Raw genomic sequence first — 15,486 nt, 5'->3', positions numbered from 1 at the left:
AGGCATTTATTTGATGCTCAGCTGTCCAACCAACCAAAAGTTAGTACCAAATGGAGTCTTGAATTAAAAGCCTTTTACCACTGTTGTGTGCTTCCAGTTGGGAGATGGAGTTGACTGTGACTTTGCAGACAGGACAATGTAGGTGAGCCTTGCTTTTTTTGGGGTCCTTGTCCTCATCTGTTTGGGGATCCTCCTTTATGCTCGACATCTCTGCATTGCTGCCTGACTCAGTGACGGGGCCCACGGCCTCGATAGCCTCTGGGACTTTGGGGGCGCTGGTGTCTGAGGCAGTCTCTGAGAGGTGTGAGGAAGGCGATATCTGAGGAGGGGAAAGGGTGACCAACTCCACAGACGAAACCTCGGACACTGGTGTCTGCATAACTGAGCTCCCGGGACTCTCTTCAAGCTTTTCCTCCAGGTTGGCTGGTCCTTGGTCAGACTGAAGACCTGCATAAAAAGGTTGAAATAGAGGATAACATTAGCAAGCTGTGGTTAATTTAAACCTGCAATAATTTGTTTGGCGAACAGAAAAAAGCTGTGAACGCAACATTGACATATTATCACATTTTAAGCTGATATTGGGGAACTTATTAGCAGTTGTTTATTTCCTTTCCTTTCTTTGTTGTAGCTACAGGAAAAGTATGCGAAGGCTCACAGTGGTTTACAGTGATGCAATGAGGTTATTGCTTCAGGATTCCCAGATCATGGCATAGTGCCAGTTCGTGGGATTGAACCAAAACAGTAAATATATGCTAAACAATGAGCTAAAGTATGGGTAGTGAAACAATTATATTACAAGTTATGTAACTTAATATGTTTTGGGTACTTTTTTGAGTAATTAGTGTTAATGTAATTGATTTCTTTCAATATATAATATGTAGTTGATTACATTTTTCAAGAAACCTGCCCAACACTGATTATAAGCTTTTTTCATCACAGTTAATATAATACCAAGTCAGCACGATGTCTGAAAACAAACAATGAGTCTGAATAAATCCCATGCGTAATCAGCACATCTCTCTTTAAGTTGACTGAACTTTTTCAGGGCAAATATAAAGTCGGCTGAATTAATCTCCAAATAACCATTTCTCTTTTTACAATATTGTAGGCAACATTAAGAGTGCTTTTCAAGTGCTCGCTTTGTGTAATTTTCTGATATAGTATCAGCCTATCAGCCTTTGTTTTAAACAATGTGGCGCAGACTAGATTAGTTTTGGTTTGGGCAAGGAAATGCCATCAGCTTTCTACATCCCTATTCAAATATCAAGTGGACCCGGAGTCTCAGTCAATACAAACAAACCCACCGACTGCCGGGCCCGGGCCGATAAGTCACTGGAGTTCCATTACACATCTCCCCTTCACCCCATTGCCCTCCTGAGGGAGTCACACACTTCACCCCCAGAGCACTTTGCGCTACGCTCGCTGCATATCTCCATTTCATTTAGTGTGCTTTCTCCCCGCACACATTCACAACCCTCTTCTATCCAACTCTGCTCCATTGATTTTCCCATTCACGTCTCAGAGTGAATTCATCATTGGAGATAAGGGTCTTCCTCTTTCATTCCCGTTAAAGAAAAAGAGCAAGATTAGACATCCCCCTCGCTGTAATGAGAGTGACCCCTGAGGGATTTGAGCTCCTCTGTTGGGGACAGGGGTTGCGGGTAAGTATGATCCTGAGTTTATGTGAAAGACGGGGCCACCTGAGCAAGTCTCTGGAGGGGAGTGATATTGATCAATTGACTTAGCTGGAACCTTACAGAGGAAGTGACATGGAGGCTGGTAGGATTCAAACCCTCAAAGATCCAAACACTCAGATCCTGAAGGACCTCATTCAGCAAACAATCATTTTAGCTATCCCAGCTGAGGTTAAGATATTTACATTTTTTAAACAGTAAAAAGATCATCAGTGAATCTTCTACTCTGTTACGCTACGCTGCTGAAATTATTGGTCCATTAATCAAGCACTCAACAGGAATATTGATAATCATTTCAGCTATATATCAAGCAACAGTGTCAGTTTCATTATTTCTTCTTCTTCCTCCCTTGGTTCTAGCTTCCCCAATGTGAGGATTTGCTACTATTCTCTTTTTATATTATTGTGAATTAAGGGTGTCGCAATATACCAGTATTGACGTTAACCGTGATATTTAACAATGAAATACATGTTAATAATACACATACGATGTTCTGTAAATAATCCGTTGCCTCATATATTCTCTCCACTTCCCCATATTTGTATTTTGTGTGCAATAAAATAGACAAAGCGCACAATAACCAAAGTTGTGGATGATTTTCTCAACATTTTTATAGCCTAGATATCGCGACAACCTCGCCATCCTGATTTTTTTTTTAATCACGATAACCGTGTGTAAATCTGATATTGTGATAGCTCCATTGTGAGTTAAATCTAATCTTTGGGTTTTGGATTGTTGTTTGGACTAAACTATCAATAAAAAACACCTCTTAAACATTGTGAGTATTTAAGGAATTTTAAAGTCTGAAAAGATGAATTGCTTCATTGAAAACTAACCCACAGATGGATTAGGGTTAATTATGGAAATAGTCCTGAAGGGAAGTTGTGAAAAGATTCTTGGTCAAACATCCTGCGGAAGTGAAAAGAAGTTTGATAAATACCATTACACATCCTCCCTTTGTTTGTCTGTTGTTGTCCCACTTGCTCTCTGACCATCAACAACTGTCAGACCAAAGGCCAGCGTATTGGCAGTGCCAGCAGTGCCTCTGCAGAGTAGAACTACACAGCTGAAAATGATGGATATTTGGGTCAATGTTATGCAGGCAATCATCAGTTTTCTTTAACTTGAAAATAATCAAATCCATGTTTTAACCGTCCAATTAAATACGACAGGCTTTTAGAGTGTAAACACATCTGAAGAGACCTCAATTCGGCAGATTGATCCGTTGAGAACTTTAACCAAAGCCAAACAGCATTTGAATATGAATATCGGACTCATTATGCACATGCTCGCATACGCATTCAGACAGCGAGCACTCGGTTTAGCAGGCGAGCGCTGATCCAAGGCAGCCTCAGAACATAAACAACTTCCCGCGGGGGAAAAAAAAATCCTTGCTTTAAATCATCATTTCCACGGTGACAGACTGAGTCCCCGTGAAGACGGGTCCAACAGCGGAGTAAATCAAAGCAGAGGGTGATTGATGCTTGTCACAATTGATGCAGGCCCTCTGTCTCTGGGCACCAGCCTGCTGCGCTCTCAACTCGCTCCCTCCTTTGTCAGTCTGGAACATGGTTTATAAGCATCGATTGGTCCCTTTGTGCGACTGAAGACGTTGTCTCTGCTCTTTCCCGTCTTCCCCTCCTGTATGTAGGAACTCTTAATAATGAAAGAACATCTAGAGGAAGTCAGAGATGCTGTAGGTGGCTAATAGTAAACGGACAACATATAGGCCATCCCCATCTGTGACGATGGGGATGGTTGTGTTGGTACTTGAGCAGTTCAAGGTCCTGCATTGTGGCCCTGTCATTTTGCTATTCAATCTATATTATATTATACGTATGTGTTCTGCTATTTCTCCGCGACAAAGCCGAAATGACCAGGTCCATTGAACTCCAGCCAGCAACTCTCAGTCAGAAGGTGGTACATGAATGGTAGAGGCCTCCTACGTCTAAATATGCATCGGTAGATATTTTAATGGAGCTGAAAAGGCTGCTCTTGTGGGTCTGGGTCTGTTTATTGTGAGCCAGACCGAGAGGAACAGCCGGCAGTTGTGTTATTGGTTCCTGATGGGCGACAATGTGGGCATTACCCTCCGACAGCTCCACGAGCCTTTAGTTTCATGACAGACATAACTCATTTCATAGAGTGTTATTTTGGTGCGCTTTTCCATTACAGGTTGGCATTGTGGTGCATGCCACCACTGGCTCGCACTGCTGCATTTCAATTTCACATCAGGCCAATCACACAATTGGGCTTATTAAAGAGTGTTCCTCCTCACAAAATGGCCTTGAAACTGTAAAATTATTCACAGCATAAAAACTAGCTATGACTTATCTACTTACTCTTTCCTCTGACCCCCCTTTCCCTCCATGCTCTCTCTCTCTCTCTCTCTCTCTCTCTCTCTCTCTCTCTCTCTCTGTCTCTCTCTTTCATCTTATCTTTCATTTTCCACTGATCATCTTGTTTCATCTCCAGTGCTGCTTCCCTCTTTCAGAGCTCTCCTTTGCAACAGCGGAATATTAAAATGAGATTTGATGAGAGTGTTATCAGGCTCCCAGTCTTTTGTCCACTTTCTCCTTTCTGAAGGAGACGGTTAGTGCCCAAGGCGAAAAAGTGTGCATGTGTGAGCGTATCAACGTGCACATGAGCCTGTCTATGGAGGGGGGGGGGTTGTAAAGTACAAACTGTCTCTATCTACAAACTATCTAGCATCCAAGTGCATTTTGAAATTCTGCTCAGATAGTGATCTTCTGCGGGGCAGGGGAAATGGAGGAGAGGAGAAGAAGGAAAGTAGAAGAGAGGGAGGGAAAACTGCTCCCCTCTCCCATCACCTTCGATGGATAAATGAAGAGTGTGGACCCAGACGAGTGCAACACGAGAAGGTAATGTGCTCACTCTGCAGTCAAAATGACATCGAAGCAATTTGTGCACTCCGAGTTAAAGTTGCAGCCATGTGTGGAGAAGTCAACATTTGTATTCTGCTGAAAGGAAACCAGTGCACTCCTCTTTCTTCATCGAAAGTTAAAATGTCTGTATTTACACCACCGATGTGAAAACATCTGAAATGTTTGGTCAAATAAGATAAGTGCCTTTGATTTCTTTCAACTTTAGTTTCGACTATATTTTGACAGCCCCTGAAAATTCTCACCACTATTTCGCTCCCTCTGAACTCAGCCAGCACTGTGTGTCATTCTTTTCATGCTGCACAAATACACCAATTCTGGTCCTACAACTACCCTCTCTATCTAACCGAGATAGATAGGAGAGAGCAGGGGAGTCAAGCAGTGGAAATTAGGAAGCGAAGGGGGTAAAAACGAGCCCGGTGAGGCTTCCATCGATCTCAGCCAGCCCCTTTATTTAAACAACACCTCTTGCTCCCAGACATCCCACAATCCCACAGCTTCGGAGTCCACCATCCATCACAAGGCTCAGGGACATAGGGCCGGGTCAGAGAGGTTTTAGGGGTATCGTGTGGGTTGAAATTGCTGAGGTGTGAATGCACAGAAACAGAGGATAGGAGGGCGAGAGGGCGGAGGATAAGGTGTACGGATTATGTAATCTCATCGCGTAGTGGACGGAGCAGAGGGACAGAGATAAGGGAGGATGGAAGCTGTCAATGATGTGAGGAGGAGGATAGAGGGATCATCAAGAGACGCTTTCTGTTTACTTACTCGCTCCCTCCACTGAGCTTGTATCCATGAGCGCAGGAAGAGCTGCCCCGGGTGTGGACGTCTTGCAACTGTCACGATCTCGTTCCCGGTCTTTGTCTCGGTCTCTCTCCCTTCCTGTGGATGAGGCCTCCCCAGCCCGTCGCTGCCTGTTCTTCTGGGTCTCCATGGCTTTGAGCTTCCGGGCGTGCTTATGGCCCTTATAGTGGGCCTCTGCTTGGTTCTGCAGGAAAATGAGAAAAAAAAACAAAAAAAACAGGTTAGGAGGAAAAAGCAGAAAGGAGTGTCTGACTTAATGTATTGTGTGGAGGAAGGACTGGAGCCCACGTGCAATAAATGTTAAAATGCACGGCTGAATATTCGCTTGCAGGCATATAAAGGCTGCGAGGACGCGAGTCTGTTTCCACCTGATAACGGCGCTGGCACATTGGGAGGCCAGAGGTATAATTGCATGCGTAATATGCAACAAGAGTGAGGATCCCATCTCCACAACTACCCTATTAATGTGCACTGTGAGAGTCAGCCTCTGCAAATCCTACACACGTGGCAACACATAGACACATCTGAGACAAATCAGAGGCAAAACACTGACTGCGATGCAGCAATAAACACGTTCACACAAATTTCCCTCCGGGTGGATGGAGATTTACCTTCACATTCTCATCATTCTCACGGTCCTGTTCAATCCGAGAACAAAGCCCCCTGTTGTCAGAGCAAGCGCGGATACATAGGAATTACAGAGAAATCAATACAGAGATCACTCATTTAAAGCTAAAACAACCTCCAGGGATCAGCGCTCATCAGCTCCCGACCTCGATAGGACACAGTTATAGAGGGAAGAAGCAGAACTAGAACCCGCCGGCTAAATGAGGAGTTTTGTTTGAATTAAATCCAAAGTGTGAACAACTTAAATGTCCCCAAATAACACAGAACATAGAGACTACTGAGTAATATGGTTATTTTCATACCCTCAATATTTAGGTGATAAATGGATTAAGGGTGAAGGATTAGGTATAAAATACCCTTTTTTTTCGGAAGGGTGTTTTGACATGTGGAGCTCGGTAAGTCTTTCTTCCACTGCTGCAATGCTTCCTTCCAAACTCTCATCCAGATTTAATTCTTCGAGAAATAAATCATGCAAATCCTTGCCAAAACAAGTTGAGCAAAGGTTTTGGACTATATTTTGAAGGGCTCCTAAGTGAAGAATAAATACATGCATAAATGACAAAAGTTTCAGTAGGAGCAAAATGTGGATTCCTCTGATTACCTGAGCATTAACAATACATTAAGTCCCGGGAGCAATAAATAAGATTAGTGTCTGCTGTGCACAGATCCAAGGTTCCAGGTGCACATACATGCCCCCCAACCACAGCCTCCAGTCCCATGTGTTAGCTTAGCTCTAATGTGAACACCAGCAGTCCGAGGATGGAGTTAAACATGTACACCTCACATTAGCGAGCCGAATGGTGTGACATAGTGGCAGCCTATGAATAACGTGGCTGTCAAAGTGTCTGTAAAATACTTCAGCGCATCGTGTGACTGATCTGCCGTGAAAAGGCTTCGGAGATTAGCGTGATGTGACGAATTCAGACAGCGCCTTCTCCACCACCAGTCCCCTCCGTCCAATTGAGTCTCAGTGGAGGCAGAGGGACAAGGTGTGAAATGAGCTTTGGTTCTCACATCACCATCCCGTCCAGCAGGGTACAGCACTCTTTCTAAGGGATCCTTCATTGTCCAGTGATTAAGCCATCCTTCGGCTAAGAGTAAACACTGGACTATATCTGGTGCATAGTATTCTATTTCGTGGGCGTGGAACATGCCTCCCCCACAGCTCTGATATGGTGCTGAACCCTCTCTCCCAATAATGACTTGCTTGTAGCAAAAAATATAACAAAATGAAGTAAGCAAACCAAATGGCAGATCTGTTTTGTTTCATGTCTTTGATTGTTGAAGTGCACGTTTCCCCGCAAGTCACTAAAAAGTGTAGGATTGGTGGTAATCATATGTTGCCTTTAAAACATTTGCCAGTCACAGTTGTCTCTGTGTGCTATAAATACATGTAGCCTTATTATGTTCTATTATGTTATCACAATGTAGGAATTTGAAATATAATGAACAAGAGGAAAGACATCAAATGAAAAAATGTATGCAGGTACAAGAGTCGAAGACAAACTGAAAACTCTCACTCAAACACACACACACACACACACACACACACACACACACACACACACACACTTCTTGAAACAACATTCAAACAACCTCAAGCCCTTTTCAGAAGCCATTGACAGACAAAACCCCTCCCATCTCCTCGACTGTTAATGAAAGTAGAAACAACCCTGTTCATAACAGAAATACCTAACACACATTAACATGCAAGATGCCTCAATAGCAACACGTCCTCAAACCATTTCATTTCCTTTTCTGGATTGAAAAGGGGTTTTATCTTCACAGCAGAAAGGGCCAAGGCAACCAGAGGACCCTTGGCTGCGCAGGTGTTCCTCTAGTGTGAAATTAAAGAAATAAGTTGCCATTTTGGGAAATATGCTTCATCATCTTCATCAACACATATGGTGATAGTGATGACAAGACTCTCGGGAGTTACTTTATTCGACCAAGAAATAGTGCGGCACACGACCCCCTATGAAACCAGGTTAGTTTAAAGGTGCAGTTAGGTCTATTTTGTCACCTTTGGACGGAGCCAGGCTAGCTTCCTGTGTTTTCAGTCTTTGTGCTAAGCTAGCTGAACCAGCTGCTGACTTAACATACAGATATGATAGTGGTATTGATCTCTCATCTCACTCTCTGCAAAAAAAGTGAACAAGCGTATTTCCCAATATGTCAAAGTGTCATTAGACAACACGTACGTGTCGCCAGAATTGTGCTCTTTTGCAGCTGTACCCACACCCAACAGTGATGTCACAGTGCACTGACACACCCTGGGGTGCACCTTTATATCACTGCAGGTAGGTGACCAGTTGAACCAATGGAGGTCAGCAAAAACAAAATTTTCAGCTGCTGTTAAGTTGCTCTTTAAGGTCGATTTGTGCTCTACTGAGCAACAGAGAAAGCTTATTTTTTCCCCCCTTTGAGAATTATGCGTCAGGATAACTTGGTATAATATGTTAGAAAACTCTGAGGAGGGTACATGGAGGTGTTAGGAACGTATTCATGGTCTCGGAGAGACAGATAAAGCTACAGCCAGACCCGACACTCCTCTTTAAGTCGGTGTGCAGCGGAAGGGAATGGGATTTTCTCTATAATGGGAGAGGAGCACGTCTGAGTCTCCTCCCCCCCCTCAGCTCCCTGTCCCCTGTGCCTCAGCCCTTCTTTGAAGATGGAGTCCAGAAAAAAAAGTGTGTCTCTGTGTGTGTACTTTACAGTGCCAGACGAGACGTCTTAAGGCCTTCTGGACTATTATCTATTTGTTTATGTGAATATGCATGAAATGTCATGGGATGTGTGCCGGGGTGTCTATCTGTATGTACGCGTGTGCTCTAGTGCGCATGTTTGCCAGCCTACAGTATTGTGTGTATTTCTGTGCGCGTGCTTGGAGTGGCAAGGATGAGAGAAATGGAACGAGGAGCCGAGACTGCTGCTTCCTGCTGTGGCTGCTGATTGTCTCTGCTCTTCGCTGATAAACGACAGCTCTCCCTGCTGTCTAATCCCTCATACCAAAAACAACAGACACACAGATCCCACTGAAAGGGAAACTTTAGACTTTTTTTTTTTTTCTTTTACACATAACTACAACAAAAACAAAATGAGCAACTTTAACATTTACATAAATTTACAGAAAGGGCTCTGCTTCCAGTTTTTTGTTTTGCATACAGACGCAACGATTTGCTTATTCACACACACACACACACACGCACACACACACACACACACACACACACACACACACACACACATAGAGTCAGTGGGGATGAGAAGGGCTTAAGTAAATGAGGGGCGGCCATATTTTCAAAAAGCAATATTCAAGAAGATTGCAGAAGCACAAAACAAAGCAATTATTCTCTCTGAGTATGACACACTTTTTGGTACAGATTGCATTTATGTTGTAAATCACACAGTCTGGCATTTCGTCTATTTCTCTCTTCTTGTCCCACAAACTCTCTATATTTCTCATAAACACCAAGGCATATAATGCCACTAAAACATGTCTTACCGCCGAGTTAAAGCGCAGGTGGCAAATGTTGCAGGAGATAATCTGTTTCTTCTTGAGGGGCTGAGGGACACCAAATGTGTGGTTGATCACTGCCTTCTGGACAGGGTCCATCTGAGGGGCAGAAAGAAAAGACCAGTACAAACCACGTCAGTTCTATCAAATTTTGATTTTCCCAAATGAGAAATGTCACAAATCAGATGTGAGGTTATTCCCCAGACAGACAAGATTGAATCTTCAGTGTGGCCATACTTTTATATCCTCTAGTGCAGCGGTGGGTGGCCATCCTTTTTTGATTTTGGGCCATATAAAGAAAAATGGAGTCAACCAGTTAGCAGAAATAGCCAAATATGCATGCATGGAGTAACTTGACCAGTGGACGTATTTTATTTTGTTACTTGTTATAAAAAGAGAAAAAGCAGAAGTGCATTAAGAGTGCCACTGACACACTTCTTATGACGCACTAGAGGGAAAACCAGCTAGAAGAAATAACCAGCTCAGAGAGGAGTGGCCTACTTTATGTATTTCAACTATACTGAGTGTTGCTAGTGAACTGTCCCATCGAAAGTAATGTGACTATAATAAGTACAAATGTATGTATAATCAGGCTGTTTGTATTGCTTTTCAAAAAAACATGGATGCTTTCCAACTGCTTCTACTCTTTTTATCCTTTACTAAAGTATAACAAGGAGCAGATACTGTGGTGGAAAAAATTCCATACCCGCTTTGCGTGAGTCTTTTAATGCTGAAATAAAGAATACCGAAAACCAGAGGTTGTCTTTTTCATATTTATTCTCTGCGCAGAGAAGGTTCAATCATCGCAACAGAATGTGTACAGTCTCAGTGTAAAGTGAACGTGCTTTCTTTATACAGAAGGAGCAAAGGTGGGGGCCAATGTTACGTTTGTGACATTTTGGTCTCAGACTGCGAGAAACAACCATGAAAAACAAACGGCCAGCAACGAAAACAAGCGGCCAGACGGCCTTGGCGCTGGAACATTCTCATACAACACAGTTACAGGTATCTTTGCGCGCCGGCAAAGATACCGTAGAGAACACAGTGAAGTTCAACCGAGTTCAGAGCAAACTAAGTAGAAATATATACTTTACTACCTATACTATACTACGAAGAAATATCTATACAAAGTAGAAATATATACTAAGTAAAAATGTACCATTACAATACACAACAACGTCAACAGGTGCAATCAATGAGCCATCAGTTCAATTCAGTAACAAGAATAACTACTTCAACACATATACATGACTTAGAGAAATCCCTCACCAATATAAAAAGAAGACAAACAGTGCTCGGCCCACTGACAAAAGATGATCAGTCAGCAGTTTATACATCGACGCCTCACATAAAGATGGCCTCGTTTGAGAAGGTCTGCAGTTTAATGGCAATTACACTGATGATATTACTACTCCCACACAATTTCTTCATGATTCGTCAAACATTTTTATCCTATTTCTATAAGACATATTTTATGTAAGCACCTATGAAAGTCTGAGGGACTACTGGTTTTAATGTCACTTTATTGTGCACCTCAGTACTTTTGTGTTAAGCAATAAAATTGGAAGAAAAAACTATTTTGATTTCAGCAAATCTGTGGCCGTTAGCTGTTAGTTCTTAATTGCAGACACAGTAAAGACAGGAGACATTCTACTGGTGTGGAATCCTTTTTGCTGTGTGTGACTGGTCACTGTGTTTTGATAATAATTAAGATGTGTGTCAGATTCACTCTTCACTCATGCATTGCAAGCAAGTAATCATCAGGGTTATCCCTGCTTTCACAGGGCGGAATGCATGAATAGAGCGCCAACTTTTTTAATTCAACATCCAGACCTCAAAAATGGGGCCGAGCCAAGATGGGCCCCATGCTGTATTAGTCACAATGCACTGGTGTCCATGGATAGAAATGGTAACAATACTGAATACAATGGCTCCTAAAATTGATCTTTCTGACATAAAAATGAACATGTGATGCAAGTTTAATAGAGAGCTACACCCACACAGAACGCAGGAATTTCCCGTAAGTTCAAGGAGTATTCAGAGATCTGATGGATGATCTTTGCTGCTTTAACGGTACGGTTGAGTTGTGGCTTTCACTTCCATTGACTGGAGTTATACTTCTGTGTTAAGCGGTTACACTGTACCTGTGCACATGCTTTCGCAAAAATGTAACTGCACGTCAGGGCTACAAGCGACAATGGTTAGGACTGAAAGAATTCTGATTGCTCAGCTTAAGGTGCTAGTATTTTCTCATTCAAGTTTCAGATTTCTTTGAGAGATTGTTGAGAGTGAATGAATTTGCAGAGGTAGAGTAGTCTTCTGTTTTTCAGGAACACACATCTAGCAGAGCCGTTGCACTGCAGATGGATTCTATGTATGTAGCCCCCCCACCATCGCCCTGTATCACAATGTACATACAGTTACTGTGGCGAACATAATTCAAGCATGATAGAGGCTGATCATGTACAATACATGGTGAAGTGATATCAATCTGTTGCTTGATACAGGTATCTATAGGGTGACTCCTGTTAACCTCTTATGTAGACTATAAATTCAGCTTTAGTCTTTTTCTCTCCAGACAGACTCTGCAGGATATGTAATATTGTTCTTAACACGACTGCATTGGCCTGTTGCTGCAAGCCTCACTACAGCTTGTATTTAAATGTAGTTAGAGTTCATTGTAATCCCAGTTATGTGACTGTCTAATACATTATGAGTCAGTGCAGCCCAGAGGGAAGCGTTTGGAGAGGGTTTTGGGCAGACTAATTCAATTTTAACCGTCTGTAAATAGACTGCAGACAGTCCCAGAACGGCGTACTATAAACAGTCGAGTGAAAGCCGGGGCTTCATTAGAAGGTCTGCATGCCACAGCTGATTTCATTGTGGCACCCTTCAGCGTGGTATCGCATAATAACAATCATCTTGGATCGCTCCCAAGGCTGGCCCGGGGCCTGGCCCGGTCCATTCCTCTGTTCGCTTTGGCAGAACGGTGACCGCAGACAGCGAAGTACTCACACAGAGTTAGACCGCTCACTGGATCTACACCAGTGGCACTACAGCCTCAGTGGCTCAGAGATCAAGGAGCGTTGGTGTATTGATGGCAGTCAGGATGACGCGCTGCCTTGATACGGATACACAAGCCTGAACAGCATCAGATCCCTTCGTACCACACAAAGAGTTGTGCCATGTCCAAGGCAGCTGCCTCTCTGCAAGAGTGGAGTCTGTTTACTACGGATTCCTCAAGAAGGCCAGGTGTGAGAGGGAATATAAACACACCTGACACTGAAACCTCCACGCTGAAGGTCTCTCCCTAAGGGCTATATTGGCCTTTGTTGTTTTATTTTGGCCTCTTCTGCCTCACTCAAAGCCACCTCTGGGAGCAACTGACTTTTCCCTTCACCAGCCAAAGCCTGACTGTTGAAACCTAGCTCTCCCACTCCTGCTGCCCTCTGTCCACCTTAGCAGGGCAGGTTGCTCACAGCTATTTGTTTTAGGAACCAAAGAATGTGCCCATTGTCCGTCTGTAGCCATCCTGAACCAACTGCTATAAATGAGACTTTTGTCCAAGCCCTCCGTCCTCCCCCGCCATCCTGGTGCAGACAGAACTTATCCTGTGCCTGGGCGGCTGAGACCATGATGGGGCTTAATGGTAGGTAGAGAGAAAGAGGGAGAAAGAGACACAGAGAGAGAGAGAGAGAGAGGGGATGTAAGAAGGGACACCAGGGGAACCGGAGGATATTTAGTTTTGGAGACAGGTGCATTTATCTTCCCCCCCTGCACACGTAAAGGACAAGACGTGCCTTATCAGGGCTAAGAGAACCCGGGGCTCCCCGTTGAATGGACTTTGTGATTAATGCCATGGCTGCGCTGTCAGACTGTGTGTTATGGAGGCTAATCATCTCCTCCCGGGACTGAAGCGACACTGATTTGACTTTATTTCCACAGTTATAATTTCTGCATTATGGTTGTGGTGGATTCCACGTCCTACTGCGAGTTGTATTCTACTGTATATAACAATGGCTGAAAGACTGAATGTCATTGCAACTCTGTAAGTATGATTTTATGCATTCATTAATATTCTTCTGCAAGAAAGGTTTCTAATATGACTGCTTTTGTTTTTTTCTAATCAAAGAAGCATGAGGCCTTCTAAATTCTCGAATATATCAGCTGTGGGTTGCCAGGAATTCTTTATATCAGACAACATAAAGGCTAGAACAGAACTGCAAGGCCAAGACGTTGATTTGAGAATAAAAACAGCAATTTCCTCACTGAAACATAAGCATTACAGAGACAAAACACTGACCAGAGTGCTGCCCTACTGCCTCCACCACTAATATAAATACATGAGTGTGTTAGAGGAATTAATGTTGCCATAAAGCAGGTTGGAGACCCCCTACATACACACATTCACATCATACAGCACACGTTTATCCACCCCCTCACACATGCAACCAGCCAGCAGTCTGTGTGGCCCTTCCTCTCTCTCTCTTTCAACCTTTTTCCCGCTTGGTATGAAAAGGCGTAAAGTGTATGCTGGAGCGCAAGCTGTGGCTTATGTTTCATTTACAGACCACGGAACTGGAGATGGTTTCACAGTGTGCGATGAGTGAAGCGAAGACACACACACACACACACACACACACACCCTTGTGCACAAGCACACGCGTGTAAAACTAGGATCAAAGAAATCAGAAGTGCCTACACACACATACACACACAAAACGACAATGGGTATAGGGCCGGTAAGGAAAGGATCAAAGATACAGGCTTTTAATTCCAGGCACAGAGGCAAGGTAAGCACCGAACAGTTTGCTGCCGAGGCTTGGAACCAAGTAATAAGGGTCTCATCTGTTGAGATGCTGATACTGAGGTGACAACTGGACTGCTCAGAGGTGAAACACTGCTTGAATAAAGATTAGCATCCCAAACTGAAGGTAAAGCCTCTGCAGGGACAGAGGGAGAGTTTAGGGGACGAGTATTTGAGGCTAAGGTCTGGCAGAATAGCATTAGGACATGGCTGTATAGCCCTGTCTGTCTTTATGCCTCTCTCACTGATCATGAGGTTGAATATTGACACTAAATTTATGAAGTATTTGGATCACAACCCGAACCCATAAAACTAAGGTTGTTCCTGACTCAGCGTATTAAAAACGTTAACATGTTGGTTGGGGGTTGACATGATTTTTGATCAATACCACTGTTGCAAGCGTGTGCAAGATGAGAAAAGAACATTTTTTATAAGATATTTTGTCAGTCTTTGCTTGAGACCTTAGTTGTTGAAATTCCTAGAGGATAGATTAAGTGGCTCCACTTTATCTATTTGCTATTTTCCATGATATCAGGTGCCAAAGAGCCATCGCACTCACCGTGTTAAAGTTAGGGAAGAGGCTGAGTGGGGAGGATCCATTGAGTCTGAAGGGCAGGAGGTGTTTGAGGTCGAGCTGAGGCTGCAGGGGCCGTCCCGGGATGGGGAGGGAAGCCAGAAGGGGTCTGCCCTGGGCCGACGTACCTGGACAACACAAAGAGATGGATGTGAGAAGTTGCAAAACAACGGGACATGTTAACACAGGGGGCCATTTCTGTCCCTGTGTGATTGTAGGAGTAGAACTGAAGGCTTCCAAAAGGTCAGGTGCTGCGCTCAGAGGAGGCCTGACTTTGATTTATTTGGTACCAGAGGCACCATTACACCTCCAGCTGACATCCGACACACATTGTACAACTCAAGTGTGTGTGTGTGTACGCATGTGCATGTGCATGTGTCTGGGACAATACGGTGTGTGTGTTTCTCTTCTTATGCAGACAATAGGAGATGTACACGGGCACTTTTACTGGAGACTTAATACTCCTATCACTCCAATTGCCCAGGCTGATCCCCCAACCATCTTCATGTGCATACACACACACACACACACACACACACACACACACACACACACACACA

The 15,486-nt window shown here is 43.7% G+C and overlaps 1 protein-coding gene across 3 annotated transcripts in view; it reads right to left on the bottom strand.

Annotated features, from left to right (window-relative positions):
• Positions 1–15,486, bottom strand: part of znf385c (zinc finger protein 385C) — a 111,236-nt gene that overhangs the window by 6,830 nt on the left and 88,920 nt on the right. For 2 of the 3 annotated variants that reach the window (XM_031867678.1, XM_031867680.1), the window contains 4 exons: positions 14,912–15,054; positions 9,534–9,644; positions 5,366–5,585; positions 79–447 (listed from right to left, as the gene is read on the bottom strand). In XM_031867678.1, the coding sequence (XP_031723538.1) occupies positions 79–447; positions 5,366–5,585; positions 9,534–9,644; positions 14,912–15,054 (843 nt within the window). The remainder of the gene's footprint in view (positions 1–78; positions 448–5,365; positions 5,586–9,533; positions 9,645–14,911; positions 15,055–15,486) is intronic. The other variant, XM_031867679.1, reaches the window with a different exon arrangement.

This window comes from Anarrhichthys ocellatus, unplaced genomic scaffold (genome assembly GCF_004355925.1).
Source record: "Anarrhichthys ocellatus isolate YVR2014 unplaced genomic scaffold, GSC_Weel_1.0 scaffold40, whole genome shotgun sequence".
NCBI classification, from domain to species: domain Eukaryota; kingdom Metazoa; phylum Chordata; class Actinopteri; order Perciformes; family Anarhichadidae; genus Anarrhichthys; species Anarrhichthys ocellatus.
This window is presented reverse-complemented; position numbering and strand designations above follow the sequence as displayed.